This window comes from Thrips palmi, unplaced genomic scaffold (genome assembly GCF_012932325.1).
Source record: "Thrips palmi isolate BJ-2018 unplaced genomic scaffold, TpBJ-2018v1 HiC_scaffold_6, whole genome shotgun sequence".
NCBI classification, from domain to species: Eukaryota; Metazoa; Arthropoda; class Insecta; order Thysanoptera; family Thripidae; genus Thrips; species Thrips palmi.
In genome coordinates, this window is record NW_023144633.1 from 7,625,243 (window position 1) to 7,640,049 (window position 14,807).

The 14,807-nt window shown below is 46.4% G+C and overlaps 3 protein-coding genes across 4 annotated transcripts; 1 reads left to right on the top strand and 2 right to left on the bottom strand.

The window, feature by feature from the left end:
• Positions 1-155: 155 nt before the first annotated feature.
• On the top strand, positions 156-4,548 carry LOC117651796 (pre-rRNA 2'-O-ribose RNA methyltransferase FTSJ3). The gene is made up of 14 exons (XM_034396145.1): positions 156-486; positions 734-886; positions 1,001-1,147; positions 1,225-1,388; positions 1,466-1,762; positions 1,834-2,118; positions 2,195-2,356; positions 2,448-2,575; positions 2,663-2,745; positions 2,827-3,056; positions 3,137-3,407; positions 3,486-3,682; positions 3,765-3,952; positions 4,058-4,548. Exons 1-14 carry the CDS (start codon positions 420-422, stop codon positions 4,326-4,328), a joined length of 2,643 nt encoding a protein of 880 aa, XP_034252036.1. The 5' UTR covers positions 156-419; the 3' UTR covers positions 4,329-4,548.
• Positions 4,549-6,762: 2,214 nt separating this feature from the next.
• Positions 6,763-7,749, bottom strand: LOC117651825 (DNA-directed RNA polymerase II subunit RPB11). The gene is made up of 4 exons (XM_034396228.1): positions 7,580-7,749; positions 7,394-7,483; positions 6,897-7,071; positions 6,763-6,818 (listed from the first exon to the last, which is right to left on the bottom strand). The coding sequence occupies exons 1-4, from the start codon at positions 7,630-7,632 to the stop codon at positions 6,783-6,785; spliced, it is 354 nt and encodes a 117-aa protein (XP_034252119.1). The 5' UTR covers positions 7,633-7,749; the 3' UTR covers positions 6,763-6,782.
• Positions 7,750-8,268: 519 nt separating this feature from the next.
• On the bottom strand, positions 8,269-10,069 carry LOC117651824. Of its 2 annotated transcripts, XR_004588129.1 has the most exons (5): positions 9,783-10,069; positions 9,583-9,703; positions 9,391-9,500; positions 8,707-9,312; positions 8,269-8,540 (listed from the first exon to the last, which is right to left on the bottom strand). XR_004588129.1 is itself a non-coding variant. In XM_034396227.1 (4 exons), the coding sequence occupies exons 1-4, from the start codon at positions 10,042-10,044 to the stop codon at positions 8,801-8,803; spliced, it is 1,005 nt and encodes a 334-aa protein (XP_034252118.1). In that variant the 5' UTR covers positions 10,045-10,069; the 3' UTR covers positions 8,269-8,800. The 2 variants fall into 2 exon arrangements, 1 of the variants encoding a protein (XP_034252118.1); XM_034396227.1 differs by having other exon boundaries at positions 8,269-9,312.
• Between the last annotated feature and the right edge of the window lie 4,738 nt (positions 10,070-14,807).

Consider the following 14,807-nt stretch of genomic DNA (forward strand, 5'->3'; position numbering starts at 1 on the left):
AAAATTCACATAACAGAGAACCCGGGCCGGGGAAGTTCGCGTCGTCTGCATTGCAGAGCTTCTGACTGCCACCGCTCACCATGGGAGTCGCTGTAGTCGGCTCTTGCCAACTGTCTAAAACCTCCAGCACTATCCATGAAATGAATTTGTACTTTAATGCACATAGCTTTGGTGCAAACCAAACCAAAGTCGTTAAAATTAAACGACTAATTTTATAAATTCAATGCCTTTCATCTGAGAAACCAAAAAGGCAGTGATCAAAGTTTTTGATTTGTTTAGACTTGCAGTTAATAAGCCTGGGGAGCGAGAGAGAAGAGAAGAGACGGAGAAAAATACAACACATCCACACGTGTGTCTCATGCTGGACCTGAAAACAATTTGTTTCAATAATTTAGAAGTGTGATTTTACTGATTTAACGATGACTATCAAAAAGAAGATTGGAAAGCATCGTAAAGATAAGTTCTACCAGCTAGCTAAGGAAACAGGTTAGTAACAATTGTAGCACGGAGTGTGCTTAACCCTACTTTATGCTCACCTAAAGATCGTTTATTTTCTTGAAATCATCTTAACTCGTTTTAAAAAATCGGTTTCATTCATTTTTTTATTTAAAGTGTTTTTTTTCTATTATTTGTTGAGGTGAAGGCAATACTTTCACCCTTTTACTTGTTTTCGGTCGTACAGGTTAGCAGATTCTTCAGTGGACTTACTAAAACTTCCTTTCTCTCTTTTCAGGGTATCGTTCTCGTGCCGCTTTCAAGCTTATTCAACTGAATCGCAAGTTTAGTTTCCTTCAAAGCTCCCGAGTATGTGTCGACTTGTGTGCTGCTCCTGGAGGGTGGATGCAAGTCGCCAGGAAGAATATGCCTGTCTCAAGCATCGTTGTTGGTAAGCGATTGCAAGCCTTCATGATCATCATTTTAGTCTAAACGTTTATAATGTCCAGGATCATTTTTATATATTGCTTTATCCATGAGATGTTTTCATCCTGCTTTTTTGCAGGTGTGGATTTATACCCTATCAAACAGATCCCAGGCTGTATTGGAATTGTTGGTGATATTACTACAGAAGAAACTGCCAAACAAATAGAAAAAGAATTGCAAACGTGGAAGGCTGATGTCGTTTTGCATGATGGTGCCCCTAATGTTGGTAAGCAGTGTTTCACAGTGTTTTCCAGGTTTTGTAAAAGTATCTGCCTTCACTCCAATACAATTTCTTTCTGACAGGTAAAAACTGGTTACATGATGCCTATACGCAGATAACTCTGACACTCAGTGCACTTAAATTGGCAACAAGATTCCTTCGAAGTGGAGGATGGTTTGTGACCAAAGTTTTCCGCTCAAAAGATTATCATGCACTTGTTTGGGTTTTGAAACAGTTGTTTAAAAAAGTATGTATCATATTCCCTGTTTTTTATTTCCTTCTAAGTCCAAACAGATCTTAAAATAAGATTTTCTTTGACTCTAGGTCCATGCAACTAAACCACGAGCTTCCCGTGCTGAATCAGCTGAGTTGTTCGTTGTGTGTCAAGGGTACATAGCACCAACTCGCCTTGACCCTCGCTTCCTTGACCCTAAGTATGTGTTTGAAGAGTTGGAGTTGGAGCCCAAATCAAGAACTGTTGACGTAGTGCATCCTGAGAAAGTGAAGAAGGCTCCTGCTGTTGGGTACCGAGAAGGGGATTTCCTGCAACACAGTACTATTACTGCAAAAGAGTTCATTCAGCACACTGTTGCCGTTGAGGCTCTCGCTGGACTTGCTGAGGTACTTTGGATAGAAACTGTGGGTCTGAACCTCACCTAAATGGATCTCATCCATGTCCGTTTTTGTTTTAGATTGTATTTGAGGATGACGAAGTAAGCCAGCATCCTGCAACAACACCAGAAATCCGAGAATGTTGTAAAGATATTAAAGTTTTGGGTCGCAAAGATATCCGTGGACTTTTGACTTGGTGGAAGACTGTTAGGGCAGACCTAATTGGTAAAGTTGATGTAAAAAAAGAACATGATACTGAAGGAGAAGCTGAAGGGAAAGAGGAATCGGATGATGAGAAGATATCTCTTATTGATGAGGAGGAGTTAGAGATGGAAGAAGTTGATAAAAAGATTGATGCTTTAACAGTAAGTTGTCTGGTGGTTTATCTGCATTTTGCTTAACATTTGTTCGAAAGTGCCCTATAACGAATTTAACTTTCAGGAAGAAGAAAAAGCTGAGGTTAAAAGGAAACGGAAGAAAACTAACAAGGAGCGAGCTAAACTTCAAGAAAAAATGAATTTGAAAATGGTTTTGAAAGGTGACCTTGGTCCTGTCATTGAAGAAGCTGAGGGTTTTAATCTGCGTACCATCAATAACGTTGTGGTGGGTTTGTGTTTGAGCTTAGTGGGCTTGTGTTGGAGTTCAGCTGTTTGTAGCACTCTTTATAACTTAAAGACACTTTTACCTGTTGCAGGAGTTGAATGCCATGAGTGAACAGGCTCCTGAAGTAATGGTGGAATCAGAAGAATCTGACGATGATACTCCAAAACCTAAGTTCGAAAGATACGATAAAGAAAAGACTCGCTTAGATAAGTCAGGACTGTAAGTTTTCTTATCTCAGTTCAATAATTGGTGAGATCAAAATCAATGGTTTCTAAGATTTCATAATTGTTTTTCGTTTTTTAATAGATTTTACAAAGATAGTGATGACAGTGACCCTGAAGCGTCTAGTGAGGAGGAAGATGACGAGAAATATATGCAGGATGGTTTAGGTAAATTACTCTGTTCAATCTGTTAATAACTTCAAATATGTCTTTGCATTATCATCATGAAACTATGTTTTGCATTTTCAGGGTTCAATGATAGTGATGATGATGGTCCAAAAAAAACCATTAAAAAAACAGATGAAAAGAAAACAAAGAAAAAGAAAGCTGTCACATTTGCAGATGAGGGCGATAAGGGTGATACTGAAAAAGCAGCAAAGCCTGGTGATTCGGGTACTTTAAATCCTCTCATTACAGATCTTGATCCTAGGCCAAAAAAAGATAAAAGGACTATGAAAGCAAACCTGTGGTTTGAAAAGGTAACTTGAAAATTGATGAAAAAGTTGTTTATGAGATTGTGTTTTACAAAGTGTTCACAAATTACTCTATCATGTTCTAGGACACATTTAAAGGACTTATGAGTGAGGGTGATGAAGATTTTGAATTAGATCAGCTTGCTGCCGAATACAAGAGAAAAGGAGGACGCATTGTTGGAGAGGATGCAGCTTTTAAAAGAAGTAGAACTGATTCAATGGATAATTACTCTGATGACTCAGATGATTCAATGAATAGCGATTATAATGTTCAAGAGGCAGTTGGCAATAAACTCAGCAAAGCTGAGAAGAAAGCTAAAAAATCCGAAGAGAATGGTTTTGAAGTTGTGCCCCAAGGTACGCTTTGATCACTAATGCTTGAAGGTCTTGTTTCTTTTTGTTTAAAGTATTCTGATAAACTTAATTGATTTTCAGGAGACAAAAAGACCAAAAAAGTTAAGTTGGATGAGGAGGGACTGGCTCTAGGTGCATTAATGGTTTCCTCTGCCAAAACTAAGAGGGATATTGTCGATTCTGGTTGGAATAAATGGGTTTTCAATGATGATAATCTCCCAGATTGGTTTGCTGAAGATGAGAAGAAGCACATGAAGAAGGCAACACCTGTACCACAGGTATTTATGATTTCTGAACTCCTTCTTTACTGGTTGTACCTTAATGATACTCATTCTTTGTTTCCTCTTTCTTGTTGTTTAGGAGCTGATTGATGAGTACAAGAGAAAAATGGAGGAAATCAACATTCGACCCATCAAGAAGGTGATTGAAGCTAAAGCCAGGAAGAAGAGACGTGCTGTCAGGAAATTGGAGAAGGCAAAGAAGAAGCTGGAAAATATCATGGACAATGTTGATATGTCAGATAAGGAGAAATCTAAACAAATCAAGACGTGAGTGTTATTGAAATGATTCTTCTTTTTCTTTTTCTTCTTCTTCTTCTAGTGATGAAACTTGTTTGCATTTCAAATAATCCTTATCATGTAATTTTGTTTTAGGCTGTATCGGAAGAACAAGGAGAAGAAGAAGGAAGTGACTTACGTAATTGCTAAGAAGAGTGGAGCAAAGAAACAGATAAGAAGGCCAAAGGGTGTTGAAGGACCATACAAGGTGGTTGATCCTCGTATGAAGAAGGACAACCGCAAGCAAAAGACGGCTTTCAAGAAACAAGGCAGTAAGGGTAAGAGCACTAAACCTGTAAATAAAGCAGCTGTAAGAAAAATGCAAAGAAAGCAAAGAGTGCAACAGGCATCGAAAAAGAAAGCTTAAATCACTGTAGATTATTTGTATTTCCTACAAATGTCACCTAAATTATACACTTCAATGCCACCTTTTACCTGAATGCAATGACTGTCTTGATTATTTGGTCTGTTTACTGTGATGTACAGAATGAAATCAATGTGAAGTACCTTTAGGTTTGTTATTTACATCATTCTGTATTTATTATAATAATTTTAAGGCTGTAATTATAGTTATGAGGTTGTACAAATGTTACTCTTTGGTATGCTTCAAAGTGAATAAACACATTACCAAACGTAAGAAAAATTCTAAAAACTCAGGAACTTACCGTGGGAAGACTCGCATTACTGTTTGTGGGGACAAGTGGCACACCTTGAGGCTGTGGCGAGACAATCCTGGCTATAATAGGTAATCGACGCGTACGTATGTATAGTCTCTATTCTACGTATAAGAATAATAGACACGTCTCCCTGTGACGTGTCAAAACGGGGGTCTACCTTCCGGGCGTTGTGCCTCAGAAGGGATAAGGAAAAGAACAACCACCCGCGACGTGGCACACAGACATTTAGACCATTGGTGGGTGTCGGACGTGGGTAGATGTTATTGGTTTTAAACCCCGGCGGGGTATGGCTTATATTTTTCGCCGCAGCGCTGCTTTCGCAGCAGCGAGACTTGGGCACTAAACTCAGGAAAAGATTCGAGCTCCCGGGACTCGAACCCGAGCCTCTACTCCACTCTCCTTCGGGGAGAGGGGGGTGGGGGGAGCCGACGGCGGGAACTCTTTTGCACCTAGAGAGAGGTTCCGGCTGATGGGTGGGAGCACTTGGGTTCAAATTCCGGCTTATATTTTGCTACTGCACCGCTGCCCCTGCAGCAGCGTGTCAAATGGGTGGCCCACCTTGCCGGCGTCGGTGTTTGAGCAAACGCTCCCTCGCGCCTACCCCCAGCGTGTCAAATGTGTGGCCTACCCTGTCGGCGCGGCTCTGCCCGCGTATGAGGGGAGGGGAAGCACCCACGCGTGCCAGATGGGTGGCCTACCTTGGTGGCGCTGCTCTGTAAAGGGCTAGCTTTACCTCTAGGATGCAAAAGAGTTCCCGCCGTCGGCTCCCACCCCCCCTACCCCCCCTCCCAGAAGGAGAGGGGAGTAGGGGCAATCATAAAGGGTTAGTAACCTGACCTGGCTGGTAGCGAACCAGGTCCAACGGGAATTGTGCTGCCGCATGGCCTCCACGGCCCATCGCTCTGCCACCTGAGCTACGACAGCACACCTATCTGTGCCACGTCCTATCTTAGAGTGATGGTACCGGGTTTGAGAAGTAAACTGAGGAAAAGATTCACTCACCTGGGTGTTGAACCCGGGCCTCCTCCTGCCAGCCGACACCTCAACCATCTCAGCCACCCAGCCACTGAAGATCGACTCGTCCTATCTTAGAGTGATGATACCGGGTTTGAGAAGTAAACTGAGGAAAAGATTCACTCACCTGGGACTCGAACCCAGGACTGCCTCCAGTCAGCCGACAGCTCTACCACCTCAGCCACCCGGCCACTGCTTATCTGTGTGATCAATCTTAGAATGATGGTACCAGGTTTGAGAAGTGGACTGAGGAAAATATTCACTCACGAGGGAGTCAGGCCCAGGACTTCCCCCCGCCAGCCGACATCTCAGCCAACCACCCGGGCTTGCCTCTCTCGTGGCCACTATTTCCTTCTTAATTCTTTATCTCTATTGTTGGACAGCGCTGGGAAGATAGACCACCCCTTCGGCACACCATAGGGAAGACGTGCAAAACAAGTCAAGAGAATTGTCATGCCTGGGAGTCGAATCCACAAATCCAGGTTCATTTGGTCCTTTTGCACGCAGCCACTTAAAAAAATAATTTAAGAGAAGTAAACCGAAAAAAAATGTCGACATGCTTTGGGAGCTGTACCAATGGCTCGCTTCCAAAGACGGCCGCTGAACTCTGAGCCACCAAGACACCTGTTTTTATACTGCCCAATGAATTTACAATATATTACAGGATAAATCATTTTCACGCCAAGTAGAATGTGCCATAAACAATGTGTACATGGACAATGGATAGACTTGAGTGCCAAATGTTGCACAGAACACACATGACTATATATTACGGCAGAAAAATTTAATAATCTGTACCTTTGGAAACAAAATTAATGTGTAAATCATTTGGCACTCAAATATGGTAGACAACAAATTACCAACATCTAACCAAATCCTTTCAGGACATTGGGCCTGGAAATATGGATAGCATTCCCAATTAGCCAACGTTTCTTTAACATAGATGTCTGTGAAGGACTTTGGAGCTCAAGTAAATACATGATTTTCCAGAAATTTATTTGAAACTTAGAGCTACATTATTAAGTATTAAATCCTTAATTACTTTAGAGGCAATAAAATTTTGAAATGTACAGCATTTAGAATGAAAGAAAAATTTCAAATTTTTTTTAAAAAGTAGGAGAGTGTTTTGACTAATCCAAGCCTTCTCTCTTCTCCTTGATGGCGTCCTTAAAAAGAAAACAGAGAATTAAATTTTACAATCTCTCTTCTATTTTGAAAAATAAGCACACATGGCAGAAACTTACCTTAAATCTTTCTTCAAAGAGGGAGAGCTCAGCTAGTAAGTCAGTGATAGCATGGGTCAAGGCGTCTTGAGGGGTGTAGTCTGAGGTAGTCTGAATACGCAAGACGAACTTATGTTCGAGGGGATGAGGCTGCTTGTAACCAGCAAATAATACATTTGGGTCCTTAAGAAGTTGACTGCAAAAAAGGAGAAACACAAAATAAAGTGAGGAGAGAAAAGCAATTGGCTATTCTGGTGCTTGGAAAACGGAAGAGAAGAAATGCACAACTTCCGTCCCATTGCCTGTGGAGGGGCAGAAAAGGGCAGCTTAAGTGTAAGTTCCGTCCCCCCCGAAGGCCAGGGGACAGAAGTGTGTACTTCTTGACTACCTCTATACCAAGTAGTAGAATAGCCTTTTGTAGTAAAAATTTCAAACAAACATATTGACAGAATTTGTCAAGACTAGCCAACCAATTTTACATAACATGGTGTGCCCTCTAGCCCAGCCATCTTACTTACTGCCTAATCATGTTTCCTAGTGTGTGGTCTTCTTTGTTGACAGTGAAAATAGCAGCATTTGGTACCTTTTGATCCAGTTCCTTGACAATCCTGCAAAATAGTTATTCCATTAGAAAAAGTTGAACATTCGGTTGGTTATGTGCTCTGTCAGAACTGCTCGTTCTTAAAGAATTGGTTTTAACTAACTTCTTTTCACCCTCAAACAAAAGAAATGATTCAAATGTCGGCGGTGCATTCATTTTGGACCAAAATTTGTTGCTTTAAGAGAGAAAAACGGCAAAGTGAGAAAGCAGACGCCGCCAAAACAAACCACTGAAAACCAAACTTCCACTATACACACAATCTTCCATAACGTTATTCGCAGGCCGAGGTGACGCAATATGGCAAAATGGTACGAACGTGAGTGGAAAGTACAGTCCTGGACTGGACTCCCAACAGCTGTGGGGAGTACAGGACTGTATTGCATTGTGGACAGTGTGAAGTGTTAAGAGAGCAGTCACAAATCACTCTCAAATTAGTTTAAATGACTTGACATCACATGACATCATGGTCAGCATTCGTGTTCTTTGGGTGTGTCTCAAAGATCATACAAGACATAAGAATGAGTGTTTGTGGAGAAGCATACATGCCACAGTTGACATTCCCATTTTGTCATCATGATGGAGATTATCTCATCACTGATTTCTTTTTTAATTTATTAATTACAGGCGGATTTTTTCTTTTTTTATATATCTTGTGGCATTTTATTTGTATTAAACATTTTACCAATAAAGCTTGCATTCTCTACCATACATCTATACTATCTGCGCAATCTGTTTCAGGTGGTGTAATAAAAAAATGCCTACTCTAAGCCCTCTGTTGCTCAATGCTCAACGTTGTGTGAAAGAATAAATGCAACTTTATTCAAGTATAACACAAGGAATTTTTGTGAAAAGGCTCACATTTTTGGTAAATTATACTTTAAGATAAGTACAAAACTTCTCAATAAATGATTTTCTGATCACAATTTCTTTCGCACTACAGATGTAAATCTTACTATGTCGTGGAATTAATGCAGTCTAAAATCACAAAACTATCTCTTAATGGTCACTGCTCAACCAATGTTCTAGTATTTTTCTATTATCTTCTGATGTGAGTAGATGAGAAGGAGGAAAAGGAATCATGATGGGAACAGTCTGGAGTCTAAACAGGAAGTGGCCCTTTTGTTTATTTTTCAACAAACTCAGAAAGAAAAGTATCACACTTCCTGTGAAGACTCCAGACTGTGCACATCGAGATTTCTTATCCCCCTCCCCATCTACTGACTTCAGAAGATTATAGAAAAATATTACAACAACCAATCACAATTTAACTGAGATAACTATATACTTTGACTATAGAACAGAGTTGCAGGGCAGAGTCAGGTACCTAATCGGCCTGGGGCCTTTTGCAAACATCCATGCTCTGCTGTAAAGTCGCTCTTGGACGGTTGAGAAAGCGAGGCACGCGCTTTTTGCCTCCAAAAGCCACCTTCAATTTGGGCAGTTCGTCTTTTTTCACAATGATGTATCTCTTATTTTTATAACTGTAAGTCTTGTTGAAGTTGCTCAAAGATGAAAGCAGCAAACTTTCTGAAATATTTTTAGCACTTTCAAACCCTTTACAAAATTTCAACACAGCAGGTGCGAAGAGTTCAGGCTTCTCCTTCAGACGATTTACCACATATCTATTGACTGAGTCCCACAAGGCCAAGGCTTTTGAGAGCTTCTCATTATCAGGCATGACTACATTCTCAACAGGTTGTGCTTCTGAAAGCTCCTTATTATCACGCACAGTGTCACAATCGAGGACTACATTATCAACAGGCTCCGCTTCTGAAGGTTCCTTATTATCACGCACAGTCTCACATTCAGGGGCTACATTCTCAACAGGCTCCGCTTCTGAAAGAAAGATGCAAATTGTATAAAGACATAACAGCAGGACTCAGAAAACTGATAAATGATGCAAACGAAACAAACCTTGTGGGGGCTGTAAATTGCCTTTCTTCCTGACACTTCGCAAGTTTTTGACACAATGATCGTGACATATGTTGCTAGTGGTTTTGAGAGGAGCTCTGGGACTCGAAAGGCTGAAACAATACAAAGAAGACTGCTGATGTGTATGAGATTGTAAACAAACATAACAGTCATGCCATGCAATACACCACTCACAATCGTCCACAAACAATGCAGTTTTTCCTGCAAACATCTTTAACACGCTGTTCGGGTTCGATATGCAAATTCTTGCTGGGTACTGCGACTTTCTTCAATCTCCTTTTAGTAGGAGTCCCACCTGCCACAAGTCAGGTTATGAGCAGAGCAAAACACAGGAGGGGCCGATCAATTTTATCCGACTAAAGAAATAAACTTACTGAAGTCTGTGGCAGAGAAGTGCTCTCCACACACAAAAAGATACTTGCAAAATATCCTTCTTGGATCGTCTATTTTGCATGCGTCGAGCCAAAGCTTCCTCAGCCGGCCGTCAAGAGGCACCTGGTGAAGTGATGTTGTTCTCAGAGCGGATTTGTTTCCACAATGGGAAACGCAACAGACTTTACCACCTTGTCTTAACTTTCCCGACTTGGCACTCGTAATAGGCGAGTTCCCACTGTTTTCAATGTCCATGATGTCCATATTTGTTGTCAATAGTTATTCGCACGAGACAGCAGACGCTTCGACTACTGGCAGAACACTAGTCTCGCACATGGGCAACCTCTCTCTTGTGCGGTCCAAAAGAGGACACATAAAAAAAACTGAATCCAGTAAGTTTGAGGAGGGAAACCACACGCACCTTAACACTTTCCATAACATAGAGAGCCGAAACCAGAAAAAATCTTGGACGTGTCTCGATATGACTGCACGCTCTGTGCACTGGGCGCACAATCCTCGCAAGGGGCGATGCAGTGAGCGCCCGCCGGCCAGTGGGTAGGCAACCCATCGTGTTGCCGCGTTGTGCGGGTGGCCCGGGGGCTGTCGCCGGGCGCTCTGGCCTCTCGATCCTCCCCAAACTGGAGAGCTAGACCCAAATGACCTTTGCCGCTTTCCCCGTAAATGGCTAGCTTGCATTGCCCAACCAAAGACATACCTCGTACAAAGAGCAGAATCCTTTACCTTTGGCGGCCCATATTGCCACTCTGCACCAAAACCCAGTTTTGGGAGCCCCCCGTCTTCTTTGGACTGTGACAGCACCCGCCGAGCTTATACCGAGTCCGCCCTCCCCTGCTTCCCCCCCGTCCTCACGGGCCACGGTTCCGTATTTTCTTCGATTAAAAGCTAACCCATTCACGACCGACCAGTCCTCTTGAAACGCCTTGGCTGTGGGAGAGGACTAAAGGCACAGTGGCCCGGGGCGGGCAGGCGGCCAAACATCGCCGTCCCGACCTGGAACGATACGAGGCCGAAGGGCCCCCCCCCCGCGGGAGCAAGCCTGGTGCGGCCTTTGTCGCCGCGCCCCCGCGAGATTTGCCGTCCAGGTACTGGCCCCAAAGGGTGATCCTTTCGCAGCCGCAAGGGTATCAGTCACTGGACGGCATTGGGCCCGTCCGTGGCCGCACCCAGTGTTGATCGCGACACCCAGCAGCATTTGGGCCCGGCCGGCCGGCCGGGGACCCGGACCGTCCCGATGGTGCAGACACTGGGCGCGCCCAGGAGTGCGGTAGGGCCGGGGGTCCAGCGGGACCGTAACCGCATGCGGCCCGCAAATTGAGGCCGTGCCCCGTCCCTCGCAAAGGTCGGGGGTGGGGGGGTGGGGAGGTGGGGACGCCTTCCTGCATGCTGGCTGCGACGCCCTCGCCCTGCCATTCCTCGATCCTCCGACACACAGTGGGCCAGAAGACCGGTGGAGGCGGCCAACACTCAAGACGCGTTTTGAGCTCCACAGTCGTGAAATAGGTCTAGAACCGAACGTGTGACCCCACCAAAGGATTCCTCGTCCAAAGAGCAATCCATTGGTGGGGTCACACGTTCGGTTCGAGTCCCATTTAGCGACTCTGGAGCTCAAAAAGCGTCTAGAATTTTGGCCGCCTCCACCGGTCTTCTGGCCCACTGTGCGACAGCAGCCTGATACCGAGCACCGCTCTCATCGCTCTGTTTCTCTCGCACTCTCTCATCGCTCTGTTTCTCTCGCACTCTCTCGGCGGCTCGAGGCGGCTGCAGTCGAGCGGTTCAGTAGAGCTCTGTCTCTCGCACCGTTATGGAAAGCCGCATGGGTGCGACAGAGACAGCGACGAAACGAGTCTTTTGAATCGCTCGGCTGGGTGGGAGAGGACTAGAGAGGCACAGTGGGCCAGGACTGGTGGAGGCGGCCAAAACTCTAGACGCGTTTTGAGCTCCAGAGTCGCTAAGCAGGACTCGAATCGAACGTGTGACCCCACCAATGGATTCCTCGTTCGGAGAGTAATCCATTGGTGGGGTCACATGTTCGATTCGAGTCCCATTTAGCGACTCTGGAGCTCAAAACGCGATTGGGATTTTGACCGCCTCCACCGGTCTTCTGGCCCACTGTGGGAGGCTCGGAGAGGACTACCGGTTCGCAGCCTGCAACCGGGGTCATCACGTCATCATCATCGGCTATGGGCCCGCACCGTGGCCGCACCCGACACGACCTGTTGAGTGCGGGGCACACACCTGCCCGTCAAGCGGGCCCGGCGGCCAGGCCGAGGGCCAGGCCCTGGACGGCGTGGCGGTGGGCAGCACACTGGGCAGCACACTGGGCAGCTGCGTCCACGGAGTGCGGTAGGGCCGAGGAAGGGCCGGCGGGACCGTGACCGCACCGGACCAGCAGACTGATTCCGAGAGTCGTTTTCGTCGCTCTGTCTCTCTCGCACTCATGGGGCGCTCCGTAGAGGTGCGAGAGAGATAGAGCGACGAAAACGACTCTCAGAGCGGCCCAGGGCGGACCAGGGCGGACCAGGGCGGCCCAGGGCCCACTTGGCACCTGCCGCATCCTGCCGTCGCCGGACCGAACTGGCCATTCATTTGGGCCCCGGTTTCAGAGTGATGCAAGCGGCCAACCGGGCGAGGCCGCGGCCGGCCGGGGGACCTGTGCAAAACAAGGTGTCGATTAGGGTTACACTGGAATGAAGAGGCCCTGCAGCGGGCGGGTATTCAGTACCCGTGAAGCCTATAACTTCGTTGGTTGCTGTCAAAAACATTCCATATTTCGCATGAACATAGTTTTATGATTGGATCAGCGCCTCTCAAACTTCTGTGCGTTTCGGTCCATTTACTTCAAAGTTATAGGCTTCACGGGTATTGGATACCCGCCCGCCGCAGGCCTCTACTGGAATGTGCTGAGGTATGCATCACAGCATCACCGTGGCTGCCTGTCAGTGCTGTGCGGGATACGAACAAAATCTTATCTCAAGCAAAACGGAAACAAACTCAACACTGAAAATAGAAAGGTCAGACTTTTGACCCCTATGACGGTCTTACTGAAATCTATGACCGAAAAAGGGTCATACTGAAATGTAAGACCGTAAAAAGGTCATACTTCGATGTCTGACCGAAAAATGGTCATACTTTATAGTGTATCACAGGTAAAGGCTGATACATCCTCAAGCTAAACAATAGCCAGTCTCGCTGATGTGCGACCTTTTTTTGGTCATACATTTAAGTATGACCCTTTTTCGGTCATACATTTGTGTACACTCTACAAAAAATGTCCTGTCAACGCCGCTAATTTATGACCAATGTTTGCTGTTATGCAATTCACGGCGTTTGCTGTGAACTAGTTCACGGCGTTCACTGTGATCTCGGTTACAGTGTTCACTGTGATCTGCCCACAGTAAACGCCGTGAGTTGGAACCTGATTTGCAGCACTTCGGTGCTCAGCGGCGTCAAACTCACAGTGTTTACTGTGGACCAGATCACAGTGAACACCGTGAACAAAATCACAGTGAATCCCGTGAGCAGATCACAGTAAACGCTGTGAATTGACCTACAGTGAAAACTGGTAATAAATTAACGGCATCGACAGGACATTTTTGGTAGAGTGTATGACCGTTTTTCGGTCTGTGTCACCGAAAATCGGTCAGATGTCTCACCCTTCGAATTTCAGTGAAAACTATTTCCCACACCAGGGAAAAGGGTGGGGCCAATGGTGGTGGAAGCGACATATGGCTCCATTTTCCGTCAGCGATCCACAGTAGTAATAATCAAACGCCGAGTGCGATCGGCCCGCCGCGCAGCTGGGGGCAGCGCATGAACCCTTTCCACCGCCTTCCATCGATTTCCGGCGAGCCTCGTGACAGCAAGGCAGTGCGTACAGTCGCGCGAACGATTAATCACACCCCGCGCGCGCGGCGGGTCCGATTCGAACACCGGCCCCGTCGAGTCTCGATCAGCTTCACAGAAGCCAAGCGCGCCTGGTAGCCACAATGTAGCCACTTCATTCAAGTCGTTCCCATTGCCCGTGAGCGGTCTGTCTTAGCCTCTGTCCGTCCGTCCGTCCGTCCGTCTGTCTGTCTGTCTGTCTGTCTGTCTGTCCGTCTGGCCACAGAACATCAGTATGAAAAGCGGCGCCTTTCTCCGGCTCGTGTCGGTGGCTGTGATTTCCTGCCGATCGACCTCTGAGGAGGAGAGGGAGGAACAAGTCGAAGGACGTGGCTGTTTTGACGACGTCACACACACACACACACACACACACACACACACGCACACATACACAAACACACCACGTGGGCACTATGCACTGCACACACGTACGCCGCGACATCCTGTGTATCCCGTAACCTGCGACACGTGGGGCAAGGGGTCCTCCGGGAGGCCGCCTCGTGCCTTGGCAGACAGGCCTTGGCACGCAAGCCTTGGCGGCAAGCCGCCGCCAAACCGCATCCTGCTCTGTCAGGACTCTGTCTCGTCGCAGAGACTGTTCAGCTAGCCCTCGTCAACGCATAGTGAGCCGGAAGGCCGGTGGAGGCAGCCAAAATTCCAGACGCGTTTTGAGCCCCAGAGTCGCTAAACAGGACTCGAACGGAGCGTGTGACCCCACCAATGGATTGCTCTTCGGACGAGGAATCCATTGGTGGGGTCACACGTTCGGTTCGAGGCCTGCTTAGCGACTCTGGAGCTCAACACGCGTCTAGAGTTTTGGCCACCTCCACCGGTCTTCTGGCCCACAGTGCAACGCCGCAACCGTTGGAATCGAGCGATGCCCATCATGGGGGCCTTGCCGGGGCCTTGCTCCGGTTGGTGCTTGCTTTGCTCGGGTCACGCTTGAGACGCCTCCAAGTTCAAGTTCACGGAATCGTTATTAAACACGGCGCCTGGTCACGGGGCCCTGCTCCCTGCCCGCAGAGCCTGCTCGGCGAGTCCCGGTGCCGTTCCGGCCCACAGTGGGCCAGAAAACCGGTGGAGGCGGCAAAAATTCTAGACGCGTTTTGAGCTCCAGAGTGACC